Source organism: Phodopus roborovskii, unplaced genomic scaffold, assembly GCF_943737965.1.
Source record: "Phodopus roborovskii unplaced genomic scaffold, PHOROB, whole genome shotgun sequence".
In the NCBI taxonomy this organism is placed as follows: domain Eukaryota; kingdom Metazoa; phylum Chordata; class Mammalia; order Rodentia; family Cricetidae; genus Phodopus; species Phodopus roborovskii.
In genome coordinates this window covers 11,500,690-11,518,472 of record NW_026126571.1, presented here as the reverse complement: position 1 = coordinate 11,518,472, position 17,783 = coordinate 11,500,690, and the positions used below count along the sequence as shown (strand labels likewise).

Sequence of the window (17,783 nt, the reverse complement as noted above, 5' to 3'; positions counted from 1 at the left end):
GTAAGAACATATACTTTGCCATTTTTCATCTGAGGCAGTAGTCTAACATCTTTAGAGTTAAAAAGCAATAGTGATAAAATAGGAAGTGCTCCCACACTTAAAAGGACAAAAGTAGTGCTTGAGCAGGTTTGTACTGATGCTCCACACATTAGCAATGATGTACTGGGCTTCTGAATTTATGGAGGCTTATGTAACAAACATAATGCTGTGTCTAGGCTATACAGTGAAGAAACAAATATTAATTTGCCCACATTGTGAATAATGAAGGTAAAAACTATCATGGAGTAAGTTGGGATTTGTTGAATAAATTTTATTGATAGATAAATATAAAAATGTATTTCACGTGAGGATGAGACCAACAATCCAAGCATAGAAAGGACAAGCTTATATTTTTATATTTGTTTTTGTATTAACTCATATGTATGTATGTATGCCATGTATATCCCAGTGTCCAGAGAGGCCAGACAAAGGTAAAGGATCTCTTGGAACTGGAGTTATTATATTTGACTGTGAACCCTCAACTGTGGCACCTTATGGCCAAGATTGTGCCATCTGCATGAATAGGTACTGCTCTTAACTCTCAACCCATCTGTCTCTCCCCAATAACTTCATCTGGATCATTAAAATCTATTCTGGTTACTTACATAGTGGCTGATGAGTGATTAGTCTTAAAATTTCCAGAAATGCCTTTTCACTATTTCTAACGGGTTTCTTTTCTCTATAGTTGGGAGGTCACATGAAAATCCATACTAACTGGGTTTAGACCACTGTTACATAGTATTATAAAAAGAGACCCAGAAGTAGCAACAAGAACAGGCTCAAATAACCCATGGCAAAAGCTAACCCAGACTTATGAAAAGTTACATATTGTGTTGGCTCAATCCTTTCTCTTTCCAGGATTTTCTGGGTTTGTAACATGCTATCACACTGTGTGAAGTATGGATTTCATTTTGTGTACTCTGTCATGTAGATTAGGTAAATATTGACTAGCACATGCTAAGGTTCCCTGGCTAAGTTTTGAAAGACCAATCTCACTACAGGATAATTGAAACCAGGAGAGACAAACCCCATTACCAGGATTTACTAACATGTCCTGGCACTTTTTTCTAACAGAAACTCGTGGATTAATTTTTCAGGTGACAACATTTCTATGTCCAGTATAGACAGCAAAGAAAACTGGAAACTAGGTTACTTATCCGCTTTTATGTCTGCAGTATCATATGGGTGATGTCAAAAGTAGGATGGAATTTTCTGACATTCTTCAGAATCCTCTTTGAGAAGAAGCTTCAAGAATTCCTTTACTCCATTTCTATTCTCATATGAGGTGAAGAGCAACAGAGAGCACAGAGCTGGATGAAGATCCTCTGTTGCTTGGAAAGGTTTGATCCACTCTAAGAAATCTGTTGGCCCTCAGGGGAGTCAACAATAGTAACTGTGGTGTGTGGATCCCTAGGGGACTATGCAAAGCAGATTCAGTTAGAGTTGAAAGCACATTCTGCTTCCATTCTTCAACAGCTACATTATTAGAGGTGGTGAAATGCACTTTCCTTAGAACACATGGCAACATAGTTCTTATCAGGCCATGAACTGAACCAGAAATGCAGGCAGGATGATTGTACTCTTACTCAAACTAACTACTAGAATTAAATGAGTCAAATAAAGCCATTATCATCTTAGTGGAAAAATATGAGACAAGAGAACACAATAATGAGAAAGATGTATAAGTAGGTAGGAGAAATAGAAGATCAAAACAGAAATCATGTGACTTTATGCTTCTCTTGAATGAATGGAGAATAAGGTATTATTTTTGTGTGTCACAGTCTCATTTTGTGTGTCACAACCATGATTTGAGCTCTGAAAGTTTTGTAGTACAAGCCTGGAATAGCTCTTTTATATGGTAAGGCATAAAACGCTTCCATTAGGACATTCTGTTGTCCCAAATAATTTTTGCATCAAATATCATTCAGAGAAAATTATGGTGGCTTATCTCTATAACCCTAGTATAGTATTGTAAAAGCAGAGGAAGGAGAGTTTCTATGAGTCTGAGACTCATAGAATATGAGTAATAGAATATGGTAATATTTTGAGTTTCAGACCAACCTGAAATACAAAGTAACATACTTTGTCAATGTTCCAATCTCTAAAACATACCTTCTAGTATGATTTTTTTCTTTGTAGTAAATATTCTAATGAGCTTTGTTTATTCTAAGATATTCTAAAATAGCTTTGTTTCTAAATCTATTTTTCCTAAATATTACAATGTCCTTGTTTTCATACCACATGATGTTTCTGTACATCAGATACCACATCAAAAATGGGTTTTTTGATGGGAAGTATTTACAAGTAAATGAATACTCATATTGGCATTTTGAAACCCTAGACTAAACATTGTAATTTGATTTCAGACTGCTCTATGCTATGCTGACTCAGAAATCCACCACCAAAAGTTCTGGAACACAAGAAACAACCAAGTAAAGAGACTCTTTACCAGAACAAATGGGTAAAGAAGAGCCACTCCACAGGTGAGTGTGGGGTCATTTACAATGAACTTGATTTCTCATAGGTGAGCAAACAAAGTCTAAGTTGCTGTGAGTCTTGATTCCATGTTTTTATTCAGAAGGAATATTACCTTGATTTCCATGAATTATTTACATTAAGTATATCTCAGAAAATCAGGAGAGATGTTCTCTTATCATAGCACACAATGAATCTTCCCACATATGCTTATAACTCATCTACGTAACAAAATGAGGGAAAGATGCTGGTACATACTGATGTTATTTTAGAGGTGAACAAGATATAGAGCCAAGGCAAAGATATAAATCTGCTTTTGTGTTTTAACAGAGAAATGAGAATAGCATCCATAAAACTGGGTCACACAGGCTGTTTATGTGAATGGGTAACACTCACCTAACATATTCAAGTACTTTCTTTGAAAACATGTCTACTCAATTACTGATAATAATAGAAGTGCCTGGAGACCCAAGTTTATATGTAAAAGGACATGGACCTTCAAAAGATTATATGTTTTTAATTGGGTAGAAAGGAATCCTGTGGTTAATTTAATTTATTTCAGTTCTTTAACTTCATGTATGTATATGACTAGGTCTTAGATACATGCCTACTAGACATAATTTTGCAAGTGATAAAGAAAGTATCACAAAAAAAATCATGAGTAATTTCTTCTAGATTTTCATAGTTCTGAAAGATCTTTGAGTGTTTTTCTGCTGTATCACTTACACATCAGGTCATGTGGGGAACTTTTGAACATTTACTTTATTGAGTTAAGTTTTATTGAGAAGGATCAGAAACTCAGAGTTCATTCCAATCACTTACCTCAATTTATTTTCTAACAAAGAATTATGAACGTCAAGCTAATATCCTCTTTAGTGTGAAAATAAGTATTCGTTTATTTATGTTGGGTGTTTCTTTTTTCTGTGCTCTCTGGTGATACACATGAGACAGGAAAACAGGAGGAGGACCTGGAAAGGAAGAGGAATCAAGAAGAGTACAACAAAAGGAGGTGCTATATTTACATGACTTAGCCCTACACAGAAGACGGGGGCATCAGAAGGAAGGGTACCCAAACCAAGACTTTCTTCCACAACATCAATGAGGATTCCCAGCCAGATCTCAGAACCTATCAAAAGTGTCAGGGAATACTTGGGAAATGAGGGTTTACAAATAAGAAAATAGATACCCATGCCAGTTCCATCTGCTTTGACCAGTTCAGGGGCCACTGCTGCTTCCTACCATGTCCCCATTTCATCTCCCTGAACAGCCACTTACCTGTGACATCAAGTATAAACCTTACAATCATCACAAAAACTAGCCCAAAATGTATCATAACCCTAAATACACAGCAAAATGTTATAAATTTCCTAGAGAACAAAGAAGAAAATCTTGATGACCTTGTGTAGATGGTGACCTTTTATAGAAAATGCCAATGCCATGATACACTGCAATAAAGACGAAATATCTGAGCTATACTACATTAAAATCTATATTCAGAGAATAAAATGAAAATCACAAAGAAATTATTTACATTGTTTAAATATTAAATAAAATGCTTCTCATATTTCTCATTTCATGAGAAAAACATTTTCTAAAAACTGGCAAGAACATTTTTATTTCCCGCATCTCACAAGCTTATGACATTCTGGCTGAATCCTATACCTAAAATGTGACCAATTCTCTGTGTGAAATACTTGGAGATAAACCCATGTCTATTGCCATGCACAACTCAAGTCCAAAAGGATCAAAGACCTCAACATAAATCCAGCCACACTGACCATCTTAGAAGAGAAAGTGGGAGGTATCCTTAAACAAACTGGTACAGGAGACTGCTTCCTGAACATAAAACCATTAGCGTAGACACTAATATCAACAATTAATAGATAGGACCTTCTCAAACTGAGAAGCTTCTGTAAGGCAAAGGACACACTCGATAAGACCAAGAGGCAGCCCACAGACTGGGAAAAGAGCTTCACCGAACATCTGACAGAGGGCTGATCTTCAAAATATACAAAGAACTCAAAAAACTAGTCACCAAAACACTAAATAACGATATTAAAAAGTGGAGTACAGAACTGAATAGAGAACTCTCAATAGAAGAATCCAAAATTGCTGAAAGAAACTTAAGAAAGGGCTCAACATCCTTAACCATCAGGGAAATCCAAATCAACACAACTTTGAGATATCATTTCACTCCTGTCAGAACCCTAAAATTAGGAACACCAATGACAGCTTATGCTGGAAAGGATGTAGAGAAAGGGGAGCACTCCTCCACTGCTGGTGGGAGTGCAAACTTATGCAGCCATTTTGGAGATCAGTATGGCGGTTCCTCAGGAAAATGGGAATCAGTCTACCACATGATCCGGCAGTCCCCCTCTTAGGCATATACCCAAATGATCCGCATCCATGCAACAAAGACATCTGTTCAACTATGTTCATAGCAGCACTATTTGTAATATCAAGAACCTGGGAACAACCTAGATGCCCCTCAACTGAAGAATGGATTAAGGAAAATGTGGCATATTTACACAATGGAATACTACTCAGTGGAAAAAAATAGAATCTTGAAATTCGCAGACAAATGGATATCCACCTGGCTGTCTAGGAGTTGCTAGTACTGGAGCAGCTCAGGGTAAAGCAAATAAACCACAATGAAGTAAAATATAAATATTTAATGTGAAGGAAGGATTGTATTGAATATATAACACTTTGGAATAATTTTTATTTTAGTCATTTGAACCATTTTATATAGAAGCATAGTTGATGACATCTGAATGTGAATATATGTATACCTGTGTGTACATCCAGATTCTAAAATGTAAAGACTAGGTTGTACAATGTCTCTACCCTTTACTTAGTGGAATGAAGACAAATCTTTATAGTTTGAAGGTTTTACATTAACAATTGTTTGTTAGGTACATCTATTTCCACAGCACTGCACAGCCTACAAAAATATAAGATGCTATCATCAATATTCCCCATCCCAAGAAAAAGTAATAGAGAAGTCTGCTATCATTGTTTAGTTCTTACTCCTGAAGACAGAGTTGCTAGTAAAATACTTCTCTGAGACAGAGAAGCTGTTCCTGCTAAATTGGAAACAGTTAAGAAAATATGAAACCTACATATATTCCCAAAAACCCAACGACACTCCCCCAGAATCAGTGTCCCAAGGTAAGGAAATCTCAATCACAGCCTTCAAGCATTCCTCAGCAAAGGATTCCAAAACCATGTGGTCCTGGGATATCTTATCCTATTATCTACATTTACACATTTACTCTTCTTTGCAAGAAGGGCTGCATAAGAACTTTAAGTGAAATCCAGCCCGGCTTCCATGGCAGAAATACTGGGAGATTCTGTCACATATCAGTCAAACTTTTGCCTATATTGTATCTTCTGAGGGGCAATCAGCTGTGTTCTGACAAGGTGGAAGGAGTTTTTGTTCTGCTTTCTAGAACTGTGTGAATGGGACACTGCTCTTCTGCTGACAGTAGTAAGTGGCCGCATCTTCAGCCTGCATACTGCTGATTTTGAGATAGTAGGAGGTTCCAGATTCACTGCCACTGAAGCGATCTGGGACTTCAGGAGCCAGGTTGGATGTGCCATAAACCAGGAGCTTAGGGGAAGATCCTGGCTTCTGCTGGTACCAGTGGAAGTTATCAGGGATGCCACTTGAGCTGGCCCTGCAGGTGATAGTGACCCTTTCCCCTTGAGAAACATCCAAGGACTCTGGAGACTGGCTCAGAAGAATTTCTCCATTTGATACTATGTTTGGGAAGATGAAAAGAAATGTAAGTTAGTAGGAAATGGGATCCCAGAATATTTTCATCCTACATACTTTATAAAGAAGTAAAATATGAGGACAAGAGGTTGAGCAGGACAAGGAAAGGAAGGAAGGATAGTTGCTTCCTTTAAACTAAAACTTCTGTGAGAAAAGATGCTAAGTGTGAGTTTAGAGCCTGCCCTCTTTCTAACCTATGACAGTGAGAAGCAGCAAGTTGAAACTTTGCACCAGGAAACCCATCTTCTTGTCTGGTCCCTCTCTCTGACTACAAACATCTCTTTTCTAATTTCATTCCCTTTATAGGGAGTCTGAGTCATCTGTGGTTGCTGAGAAGTAAATATGCAAAAAGCAGGGCATAGGCTAGCATGATCTTGGCTTACAAATACATGAGTCCTTTCACTTCTAGTATTTAAGTTGGTAAAAAACAAAGTAAGCTCTCAGTGTTATTTTATATTTTTTTCTCTTCAATATTGTGTATTCCTCATCTAGAGTATTCTCCTCATAGTCATGCTTCATTTGACCTGCATGGATGACAGGTTCTGTCCTTCAATGTCTGAGGTTAATTTTTCCCATGCTAAAGTTCAGCTAATAATGACTCTTGAAATGTATATTGCATAATCTGAGTCCGCAGATTTATCTTCTCTATAACTTGCAGTGGCTCAACTAAGCTTTGCTCACATATTTTCAGGGATATTTCCAAGAAGTCACACACTGTAAAGCCCTCATTTCTGAAACAGTAGGAAACATGAATATTGATTTTATACCATCTATCATGAATCCAACATTCTGCCTCATGCCGTTTTAAGAGTGGCTTGGGCATTTGATCCTCCTGAGTCAGGGTTGTTGTTATAAACAGGAGGGAGAGCCAGGAAGATCTCTCTCTCTCTCTCTCTCTCTCTCTCTCTCTCTCTGAAGACACTGAATTTTCGGTATCGTCAGATAACAGAGGCTGTACCAATTAAATGGATTGAGAACAGTCTCACAGAAGGGGTCAAAGGCCTGGAGACATTGTAGATGCCTAAGTGAGTCAAGAGCCCAGGAACCAACTTTCTCTTATTCATTGTGTTAAACTGATTTCAACACTAAGGAAGGTGTCCTTAACTAGATAAACGTGTAAATATTCCCCTCTGCTGGCATGATAGGTAATAGCACAATTTAAAGCCAAGGGGGAAACCTGCAGTGCAAATCCTAGTGTGCTTGAAAAAAAAAAAAAACAAACAAACAACAATAATTACTACTAAGGCAGAAATTGGTGAAAACAAAAAATTAAACAGAAAACTATTCAAGAAAAAAAATAAAATATGTCTGGTCTACATAGGAAGTTACATAACAGCTACATGAGGCTACAGAGTAAAAGCTTCTCTCAAAAAATAAAAAAAAAAAAAAAAAGAGGAAGGAAGGAAGGATCCTTAAGAATCACAGTCAATGGTGGAGAAATATTTTAGAAACTAAGTAATACTTAAAATTATGAAATTCAAGTTCAAGAAAATTCAAAGTTTGGAAGGACCCTCACATAACAGCTATGTGGTAGATGATTGACTGAGATGGGATATGGGAAGCACGAAGGGAGTCAGGCACATTCTCTAGTTCCATTTGTAATGTGAATACACACGGAAATGAATTTAAGTACACCTAAGGCTTTTGCCCTTTATTGTATGTGTTCTACGTCACTAACCATAACATGGAAAAAAACCAGATAATTTTAAAATCCTGAACAAAGAAATATTTATTGAATAGTTATGGAAACTTTTGAGGTATCTGGCAATGTGCAAAATAGTTAGAACACTTACAGAATTAAGAAAAAAATTAAGACATTTTATTTCTACTGTTCAGGAAGCATAGATTTTTTTTTTACCTATATCAATGTTTTTGTTCAAACGTAGGAATCATTTCATAGTCCTTTGCTCAAGGAACAGAAATTCTTCACTACCCACAACTGCACTCAGCTGGGGATTTGCATATTGTTCCCTAGAGAGGACCTTCCTTTCTAAATCTGAGATCAAAGCTCAGCTCTACAATTTGTGAGTTTCCACAAGCTTGGTTCAGCTACCTCTGTAGATTTCTCCAACACGATCTTGACCTTCCTTGCTCATTTATTCTCTCCTCCCTCTCTTTGCCTGGATTCCTAGACCTCAGCCTGGTTCTTGGTTGTGGATCTCTGCATCTGGTTCCATTGATTACTGAAGGAGGGCTCTGTGGTGATAATTGGGGTATTCATCAATCTGATTACAGGGGTAGGCCAGTTCAGGCAACCTCCCTACTATTGTTAGGAGTCTTAGTTGTGGATTCCTGGGAATTACCCTAGCATCTAGTTTCTCCCTGAGCCAATAGTGGCTCTCTCTATTAATATATCTTTTTCATTGCTCTTCAACTGCATCCCTCCCTGTAACTAGAGCTTCTTATCCTGCCTGCTCATTTGGGCCCCAAATGAACACACAGATGCTATATTAATTATGTACCTGTTGGCCCATGACTAGGGCTTCTTATTGGCTAGCTCTGTCTTAATTATTAACCAATTTCTATTAATCTAAGTATTTCCACGTGGCCTTATCTTACCCTATGGCGACTCCATTTGCCTACCTTTCCCAGAATTCTCCTCATCTCCTTGAACCACCTATCTTCATGCTTTATTGGCCAACAGTCTTTTATTTATCAACCAATAAGAAAAACATATATACAGGAGAAAATCCTCCATCACTACCAACCATAACATTTGTGCAAAGGACCTAACAAGAACAACATGCAGAGAGGAACACAGTATGTACTCACTCATATATGGATTTTAGACCTAGATCAAAGGATCACCAGCCTATAATTCACACCACCAGAAGAACTAGGATACAAGCTGTATTCTAAGAGATTCTTATAAAGTCCCTCAGAAGGGGGAAGGGACAAGTCTCCCAGAGCACAGGGGAGGTGGGGGGGCAGTGAATGGAGAAAGAAGTAGGAGAAAACAAGGGGAAGGAAAGGAAAACATGTGCAACCAGGAAGATTGAGCCTGGTTAGGAATAGAAGACAGGGAAGAGAGAGAGAGGGAGAGAGAGAGAGAGAGAGAACATAAAAGAGGGAGCCAATATTGGTTTGAAGATAAAATTGAACACAAAGAAAGGTCGAGAGAACTATAAGACTGTCACCAACTAACAATTTGAGCTTCTGTGGAAAGGCTACCATAAATGCCCTCCCCGGAGAGCGAGATCAACAACTAACTTATCAATGGATCCCTCAACTAATGCCTGATGGAAACAGAAGCAAACACCCATACATAAACACTGAGTCGAAGTGGAACCCAGATGCAGAGGGAGAGGACAAGACCAGGCGGCAGAAACACATAGAGACAGCTTACCTGAACAAGGAGGAGCTAACGGGCTGCCAGAGTGATAGCTGGGAAGCCAGCATGGGACTGACTCAGACCCTGATTATGGGTCTCAGCCAGGACTGAGAAGTCTAAGGGACCTCAGACAGTGGAGCCAGGATGTATCCCTGGTGCACAAAAGGACTTTGCGAACATATCCCCCATGGAGGGATAACTGCCTTAACCTAGAGACAGGAAAGAAGCCCTAGTCCCTACTTCACAGGACCTGTCAGATCTACATGACCCCAACTGGATGGCATTCCCCTACATATGGAATTGGGGTGAGGGGATGGGAGGGAGGGTGGTTAGGGTGCATGTAAGAGGGCAAAGAGGGTAAAAGCGAGGGAGGGAAGGAGGGAAGGGAGGAAGGGAGAGGGAACTGGGATCAACATGTAAAATAAAAAATTAAATTAAAAAAATGGTTTGACTCCAAAATTTAAGTTCAAGGACAAGCTACTGGCGAAAAGGATTTCTATTTTTGTTTCCACAGAAAATGAAAAGCTGTGGATTCCTTCCAGACTAATGTGGTTTGATCAAGCCAGACCACCTGAAACAGAGTACCAGATGATCCTACATTCAAAACAGCTGGACAAAGCAGCCTTACAGACTACAGCCAGGATTTCTGCATCTTCTTAGAATCCCCCATGACAGCGCCCTTACCAGCAGGAAGTAGTTTGGAAAGAACGACGCCCAAATTCCCAAAGATTGTCTATAAATGTTTGTTTTCATTTACATGGACTTGGTTATATAAAATAAATAAATAAATAAAAAGAACACATGCAGACTGTGTGATCATTTCTTAAGTCTCTGAGAGACCCTATGAGCCCTACTTAGTTAATATCTGTAGGCCATGTTCTTTTGGTATCTTTGACCCCTCTGGCTCCAACAATTCTTCCCCATTTTCTACTGACTTCACAAGCTCCAAGGGGAGGCAACCAATGGAGATTTACAATTCTGCCTCTCTATCCACCTAATGTTTAGCTGTGGGTCTATGTATCTGTTCCCATCAGATTCAGTTGGAGTCTTCTCTGGTGACAATGGGGCTAAATACCACTCTATGAGTTTATAAGAATGCCATTAGGAATCATTTTATTGATGATTTTCTATAATAGGTCTCTAGACTATTCAGAATCCCCTTCTTGATTACCCAGGCAGTCCCAGGCATAGGCACCCTCTCTTGGCATGGGCCTCAAATTAGACCAGTCATTGGTTGGCTAATCTCACAAGTTCTGCATTGTAAAGTGACTGTTTTGTGGCTGGGTTGGTGTCCCAATCTTACCACTGGAAGTCTTTTGTGGTTACAGAGGATGGCTATTGGTTCAGGCTCCAAATCTTGCATTACTTGGAGTCCTGTCTTGGGGACACTCTTGTAGAATCCTGGGAGTTTCTATTGCACTTTTTCAACATCACCACCTACGTGCCCTCCAATCCCAGTTGCCTTTTGCCGTACCCTTCCTGCATCCTTCTCATTCCTCCGGTTCCTGTTCCCACCTGCCCCAAACACACTCACAGAATCTATCCTATTTCCCTTCCAAAAGAGATGGTATGCATTCACTTAAAAGTAGTTAATAAATGTTAGGTAAATAATAATCATGCTACAAACCAAGGAACCAGAGAAGCTAAATAACAAGGAGGGCTCTATGGGGGACCCACCAGAAAACTTGCTGTTTTTAAGGCACAAGGTTGCTGTAGATTTTCCAAAGCTACCTGTAACTACTAAGAGTGAGAATTAACCTGTGAATGTTGTGACCTCACATGCTATTGGGAAATAATACACAGAAACAAACCCTTCATTGTGTAGATGGAAAAATCTAAACATCTAAAACAAGAGGCACCTGAATAAGCTGCAATGCTTCTGTATCTTAAATATCCATTGTATTATTCCACCCTTTCTGTAAAATTTTACAGCTTTCACCTACAGAGCATAATATGCCTCCCTAGTCAATCTTATTTCAATTAAAATTATGTGTTCCTTGGCTATTCATTTTGATCGACTACCCAAAGTTTCATTTTTCTTTATTGCTGAAATAGTATCCATTCAACTTTTCATCCCTATCAACTAACATCTTAAAATTATTAGGAAACTAATCCACAATAAATACACTCAACAAGGGAGCTATGTGGTGTACTATTTCTCTTTCTATGGATGGGTAAGAAAAGTTGTGCTATTGTCCTGTGTAATAGTCCCATTCTCAAGTTGAAATATCCATACCTCTCTCTATAATGGCTCTAATATTTTGCAGTGCCAACAGCAGTGCACACAAGTTGCATTTCCTGCACTGCTTCATTGGTATTTGTCATTACCTTTTTATTTAAACAGGCTTTAAAATGGTGTGAGCTGAAATGTAAGTGCAGTTTTATTTTATTTTTATTTTGAGCATAACTGATGTTGTAAGTTTCCTCTCCGCTAGTTAGCTTTCACCAGGCAGGAAACTGATATACACTCCTTGGGAAAGTAGTCACTGGTTAATAGACCCAGGTAGTGACCCCTAGTTATTTGTGATATCCGGCAAGACATACTCACCAGTGCAAAAGTGCTACATCTATAATGGGAGTAAACCCTGCTTTCTAGTTGGATTGGGAAGTTCCTCCAGCAGATGAGTCTCATGACTTACATTGTAAACCTACTCAAAAGTCATACCTGGGAAATTCACCAGCCCTAGAAGAAAATCTACTAATGGTGTTTTGAACCATGTGCTCACTGCAGCTATAGTCATTGGCGTAAAATTTAACAAGTTTGCACCTGTCACCATTTCATCATTCATAAAAGAGGAGCAAATGAGACCCTGTGCCTCACTGGAGGACTATGGACAGAAGTGGATATGGGGTAAGGTTATCAACTTTTTCAGTAGTTTGTCACTTATAAGGCAATGTTCTAGAAATAATCTCCCTCCCTTGCCCAGGCTAGTAAACACAATCTTATTACCAGAAAGGTCTTGTTGGCACGGAGAAGTATTTAAGCAGGTAAGAGCAGGGCATGAGAGGGGTAATAGGGTGTAAAATATATAAAATATATGTAGCCTTGACTGGCCTGCATCTTGCCATGCAGTCCAAACTGGCCTTAGATTCTTGGGGATTCTTCTATCTCAGCATTCTAGTGCTATGTGTAGAGACATGAGACAACACGCTCCATGAAATTTTAAATTCTTAATCATGTTTATATAATTATCTTTTTATCGCTCTGCCCTTATCTATTATATACAATACTTAATGAAAGTTCGCTCACTTGAAGAATGAAGATTGTTCCCTGCAATGTTTCTTCCATTTGCAGAAACAGCAGGAGACAATCCCAATTCCTTCTCATACTTATCTAAAATACCTCTATAGTAATTCTCATTTTCTAAGCTTCAGTCCAGGCACTTACACACATTTCACTCACAAAGAGCTTCATCTAACTCCATTAAATTAGGTGGTGGGAAAGGGAATGGAAAAACTGGTATATTCCCTAAAATTCCTTAGTTAGTAAAAGCTACTTCGTTTGAACTCAAGATAACTGGAACTGTGCCAGACACAGTCTTACTGATTCCAATTTTAATTTTTTTATGTTAAGTAGTAGCTGTAACTACTCATGAAGAAATTAGCCATTTTTATGAAACTAGATTGTACAGTTCACATAGATCCATAAACATGAAACTACTTTGTATTCAAAATTGTTCACTTACTATAAAATGTGCATGGGAAATTAGCAACTGACACATGGATCAGTGATTCGCAGCCCTCATATCCATGGGGATAGTGTTATTTTATAGGCTATAAGTTCAGGAAATAGCTTGCATGCCCTTTCGACAATTATAAGAGCACTGAATCGATCCTTTCTTCTGCCCATCCAAGCTTACAATTTCTCTGGGCTATAGCATAGAGGAGGAAGATTGTCTGATTACAATACAGCCATTGTAGAGTATGTATTCTGGAGCTAAAGTGGAGTGAAGAGAGTTCAGAGGCAAGGGAGCTTTCCAGGCTGGTTCACTCCAGTTTTCCCTGTAAACCGCAAGGCTGACTACATCTGAAAAACACTGTGAAGAAGGTGGAGTCACTACCACAAGTAGTTGAAGCAGCCCAGCCTCACACTTCTGCTTCCCTGATGGTTTTTGCTATGGTCTGTGTCACTGTGGGAGGTAAGCTGCTACTCTGTTGACAAAAATACATTGCAACGTCTTCTGGCTCCAGATTGTTGATGCTGAGAGTGAAATCTGTCCCTGACCCACTGCCGCTGAACCTGGAGGGGATCCCAGTAATGGACTGGGAAGCATACTTGATGATGAGCTTTGGAGCCTCGCTTGGCTTTTGCTGATACCAGTGTAAGCTTGTGCTAATACTTTGGCTGGCCTTGCAGGTGATGGTGACTCTATCTCCAGGAGTCACAGAGAGTATGGCTGGAGACTGAGTCAGCACAATGTCACCTGTGGAGGCTGAATACATACAAGAAATATTAGTAGAACACTACATTATGAAAGCCATTTCTAAACTAATTAAAAAGCTTGTTTTATTGTATCAATTTCTTTAAAAGGAAGTCAAATTCCACATCATGCTAGACTTCTTAATGATATAAGAAAACTCTGAATTTAACATCTCTACATTTTCCTGTATCTAAACATTCATACCTGAAACCCAGAAGAGCAGGAGCCCAAGGAACTGAGATGTGGACACCATCTTCCTGCTTTCCCCAAGTTTGAGTATGTCATGACACAGCCCAGAAGAGGACCTTCTTATAATATTCTAAGAGGCGGGAACACTAGAAGAAGAAAAAGTACTTATGCAAATGATGCTGACTTCATATTGACTCCAATAAAGAGTTGCTCAGGAGAGTAGGCTCTTGTCTCTTTGAGGAGTATATATCTCCCCCTTCTGGTTACCTGATGATATGTTGAAATAAAGAGCCTCTCTTTGCCAACATCTTAGTCCAGGGTTAAGTTATTTTCCTTGATGTTTCTTACAATATGTGCTGAATCACATTAACAGTCTACACATCCACAAAGCATCACAACATGTACTACTATAGAGATATTGTACAATGAGATATCATGGACAAGAAAATAGAAAGTCTGGATGCTAGAGAATGACATATTTCTCCAGATGTGGAATGGAAGCCTTATTGACGCTTACAAGCTGCCACAATATAGAATTTCAAAGGTCAGGATAGCAAAGTATTTATTTAGTGCTTCCCAGATAAAAGGGTTAGGGTTAGGGTTAGGGTTAGGGTTAGGGTTAGGGTTCCAGGACAGCCTCCAAAGACACAGAGAAACTCTCTCCTGGAAAAAAAAATTATTTTATCATCCTGAAAAAGAAAATGAGTAAGACTAGTAAATCATACTTTATGATCATATTAGGACAATGTGCAATTGGATATAATGGAGTATCTGTTGACTAGTTTTATTCAGGGATTCTGCCTCGACCCGCAGGGCAGTGAACAATGAACCAGGGAACATGTAAGAGAGAATGAGGAACAAGGGGTTACTAAAGGACAGCAGCAAGACAGGACTCTGATCAAGCTGACAAATTATATTTTCTCAGGGGAGGCTTGTATAGGACCATGGGCAGGATGTGAGAGGGATTGCACGTAGGCAGGATGGAAAGGTCAGGAGAAGGAATGCCCTGAACTAAGCTTCAACTGGCTGTAAAACTGCAGCAGGAATATCCTGAGCTATTCTTTAACTGGCTGTAAAACTGCAGCAGAAGGAATATCCTGAGCTATTCTTTAACTGGCTGTAAAACTGCAAGACTGTTTCTAGGAATGCTCTGCTTACTACTTACGAGGCAACAATTTTCTCTTAGAGGCCTGAGGTAGTGAGGATGGTGATGGTCTCCAACAGGGTTCCAGATAAGGAACAGATGTGTGTAATCACACTTTCTATTAACTATCAGTACACAAAGATTGTAAAATGAAACAACTTAAATAGGATATCATGGAGTATGTTGACACCAAAAACCATCAATGCATGAATAAACTAAATTATCATAGAAATTATCAACTCATTTCTTTATTTTTTCCTGTAGTGAATAAAGATTTTATCCCCAAATAATATATTTAGATGACGGTTCCCTCTCATCTACTCTTCCCAGCTCCTTGCCCCTTCCCTACCATCTGGATTCACACTCTTTATGTCTCTTATTAGAAAAGAAATGAGTTTCTATAGGATAATAACAAAATATAATATAATAATATAAGAAGTGATTAACACTCCAGAATTGGGAAAAAAACACATAGAAGGAAAGGTGATGCTGTAAGGCTCAGGCACTAAAGAGGAGTGTGATGTCAGTGACTGATCCCACAACCGACACTTTTGCCTGAGGGAGGAATACTTATTTCCCTAGGGAACAGAGTAAGGGGAAAACACACACTCACATCTTCACCATGTCGAAGTCTCTCTCATTTATTTTTCCTCTTTCGTGATATTTTCTTTCTGTCTGGTTCCTGATGTCTTTCTTCTAACTCTTTCCTTCTCCCCCCCCCCCTATAGTTTATATATCCCAACAAAATCTTTCAAATAATAATCAAAGTAAGTACAATGTGATTACATTATGTTTTTCTAATAATTGATTACAACGAAAACAATTAAAAAATCATTGTGTTTCCCCAATACTCTTACACGATTAAACATATTATATATTACATGGTATAAACAAATTAGTCTCAAGGATCTACATACTTTTAAGTATAAGCAACTTGATATAGATTAACAGCGTGTAATCAAGTAAGGTATTTTTCTCAGCAAGTTTTTTTTTCTGGCAAGCCACAGTTTTGCAATTACAAAGAAAGGATCTCAAAGGTAATATTATAAAAATAAAATAATCACAAATCTAAACTCTTTTTTGGAGAGGAATGGCTCAGTTGACATTCTTGTCAGATCATCATTGACAGAAGTCAAGACAGGAACTCAAGCAGGGCAGGAACGTGGAAGCAGGATCTGAAGCAGAGGCCATGAAGGAGTGCTGCTTACCGACTTGCTCTCCGTGGCTTGCTCTGCCTGCTTTGTTCAATAGCCCAAGAACACCATCCCAGAGGTGCTCTGACTCAAAAGAGTAAGTGTGTCTCTTTTTTTCTTTCTTGACAACTTTGTATATTTATATGCAAAATAGTAGATAGAATCACTGGATTTTTCAAACATGTATGTCGTTATATTTCCTTCTTTGCATTGCTCATTATATTGTCCCAGGCATGTGGTCGCCCTCTAACAGGTTCGTCCCTTTCTCCCAGATAACATCTATCATCTGCAATTTCACTCTTCTTTAGTTAATGCTCAGGAAACAGTTACTGAGAAGTTTTATAAATGCTTCTATTAATGCGAATAAGATAAAGAAATTTCCTATCACATCCTATGGAAATTGGAACACAGATATTTTCTTGAGGTTACTTTTAGCATCTCAGTATTTACAATGAAGACAAAATGCTAAAACTAAACAACCAGGATTGCAGCTGCCAAAAAGTAAGCAGCTGGTAGAGGCAAACACACAGTGGTCTCTTGAAGGTTTTTGTCACATGCGAAATCACTGTGGATGACCAACTTTTGTAAGTCTCACAGTAATAAACTGCAGCATCCTCTGGTTCTAGGCTGCTGACGGTGAGAGTGAAATCTGTACCAGACCCACTACCACTGAACCGGGCTGGGACATCACTGACCCTGGTGGATGCAGCATAGATAAGAAGCCTGGGAACCTGTCCAGGTTTCTGCTGGTACCAAGCTAAGGAGCTGCCAACATTCTCACTGGATCTGCATGTCAGAGTGGCTGTTTCACCAGGAGAAAGACTCAGGAAGGCTGGAGACTGTGTTATAGTTTCACCAGTGACATCTGAAAATGGGAGGGAAAAAAGGAAAGTCACCTGTGCAATCTAGACCACATTCCTTATCTTCCTGACAGAACTATGATAAATTCACTTGGATTGACTTCCTTGTAATAGAACGTAAAAATGTTTAGATATAGTTGTACAGAGTTACGCGCTTTCCTCTCACCTGAGAGCCACAGTAAAAGGAGACAGAGCGGCAAGGCTGGAGATCCCATGGCTTACTCGGCTTTCTCTCTGAAGTAGATCCTACTGCAGAGCCCCAAGTCACTGTTAAGAACTCTAGACAAAAGAAGGCTGTGGGAAGAGATGCAAAACAGTAAGGGAGGGGCTGACCGGGCTTCCAGCTACAGAGA

At 38.9% G+C, this 17,783-nt stretch overlaps 1 protein-coding gene and 3 gene segments (V, D, J or C); all 4 read right to left on the bottom strand.

Moving 5' to 3' along the window:
* LOC127235735 (ribose-5-phosphate isomerase) overlaps positions 1-17,783 on the bottom strand; it is an 877,486-nt gene that overhangs the window by 702,309 nt on the left and 157,394 nt on the right. The window lies entirely within an intron of this gene.
* Positions 5,963-12,364, bottom strand: LOC127235839 (Ig kappa chain V-VI region NQ2-6.1-like). The segment is given in 2 exon segments: positions 5,963-6,276; positions 12,289-12,364. Coding segments are annotated over 2 exon segments (390 nt in total).
* Positions 13,710-14,333, bottom strand: LOC127235838 (immunoglobulin kappa variable 6D-21-like). The segment is given in 2 exon segments: positions 13,710-14,056; positions 14,249-14,333. Coding segments are annotated over 2 exon segments (396 nt in total).
* LOC127235837 (immunoglobulin kappa variable 3-11-like) lies at positions 14,918-17,645 on the bottom strand. The segment is given in 3 exon segments: positions 14,918-14,922; positions 17,151-17,435; positions 17,597-17,645. Coding segments are annotated over 3 exon segments (339 nt in total).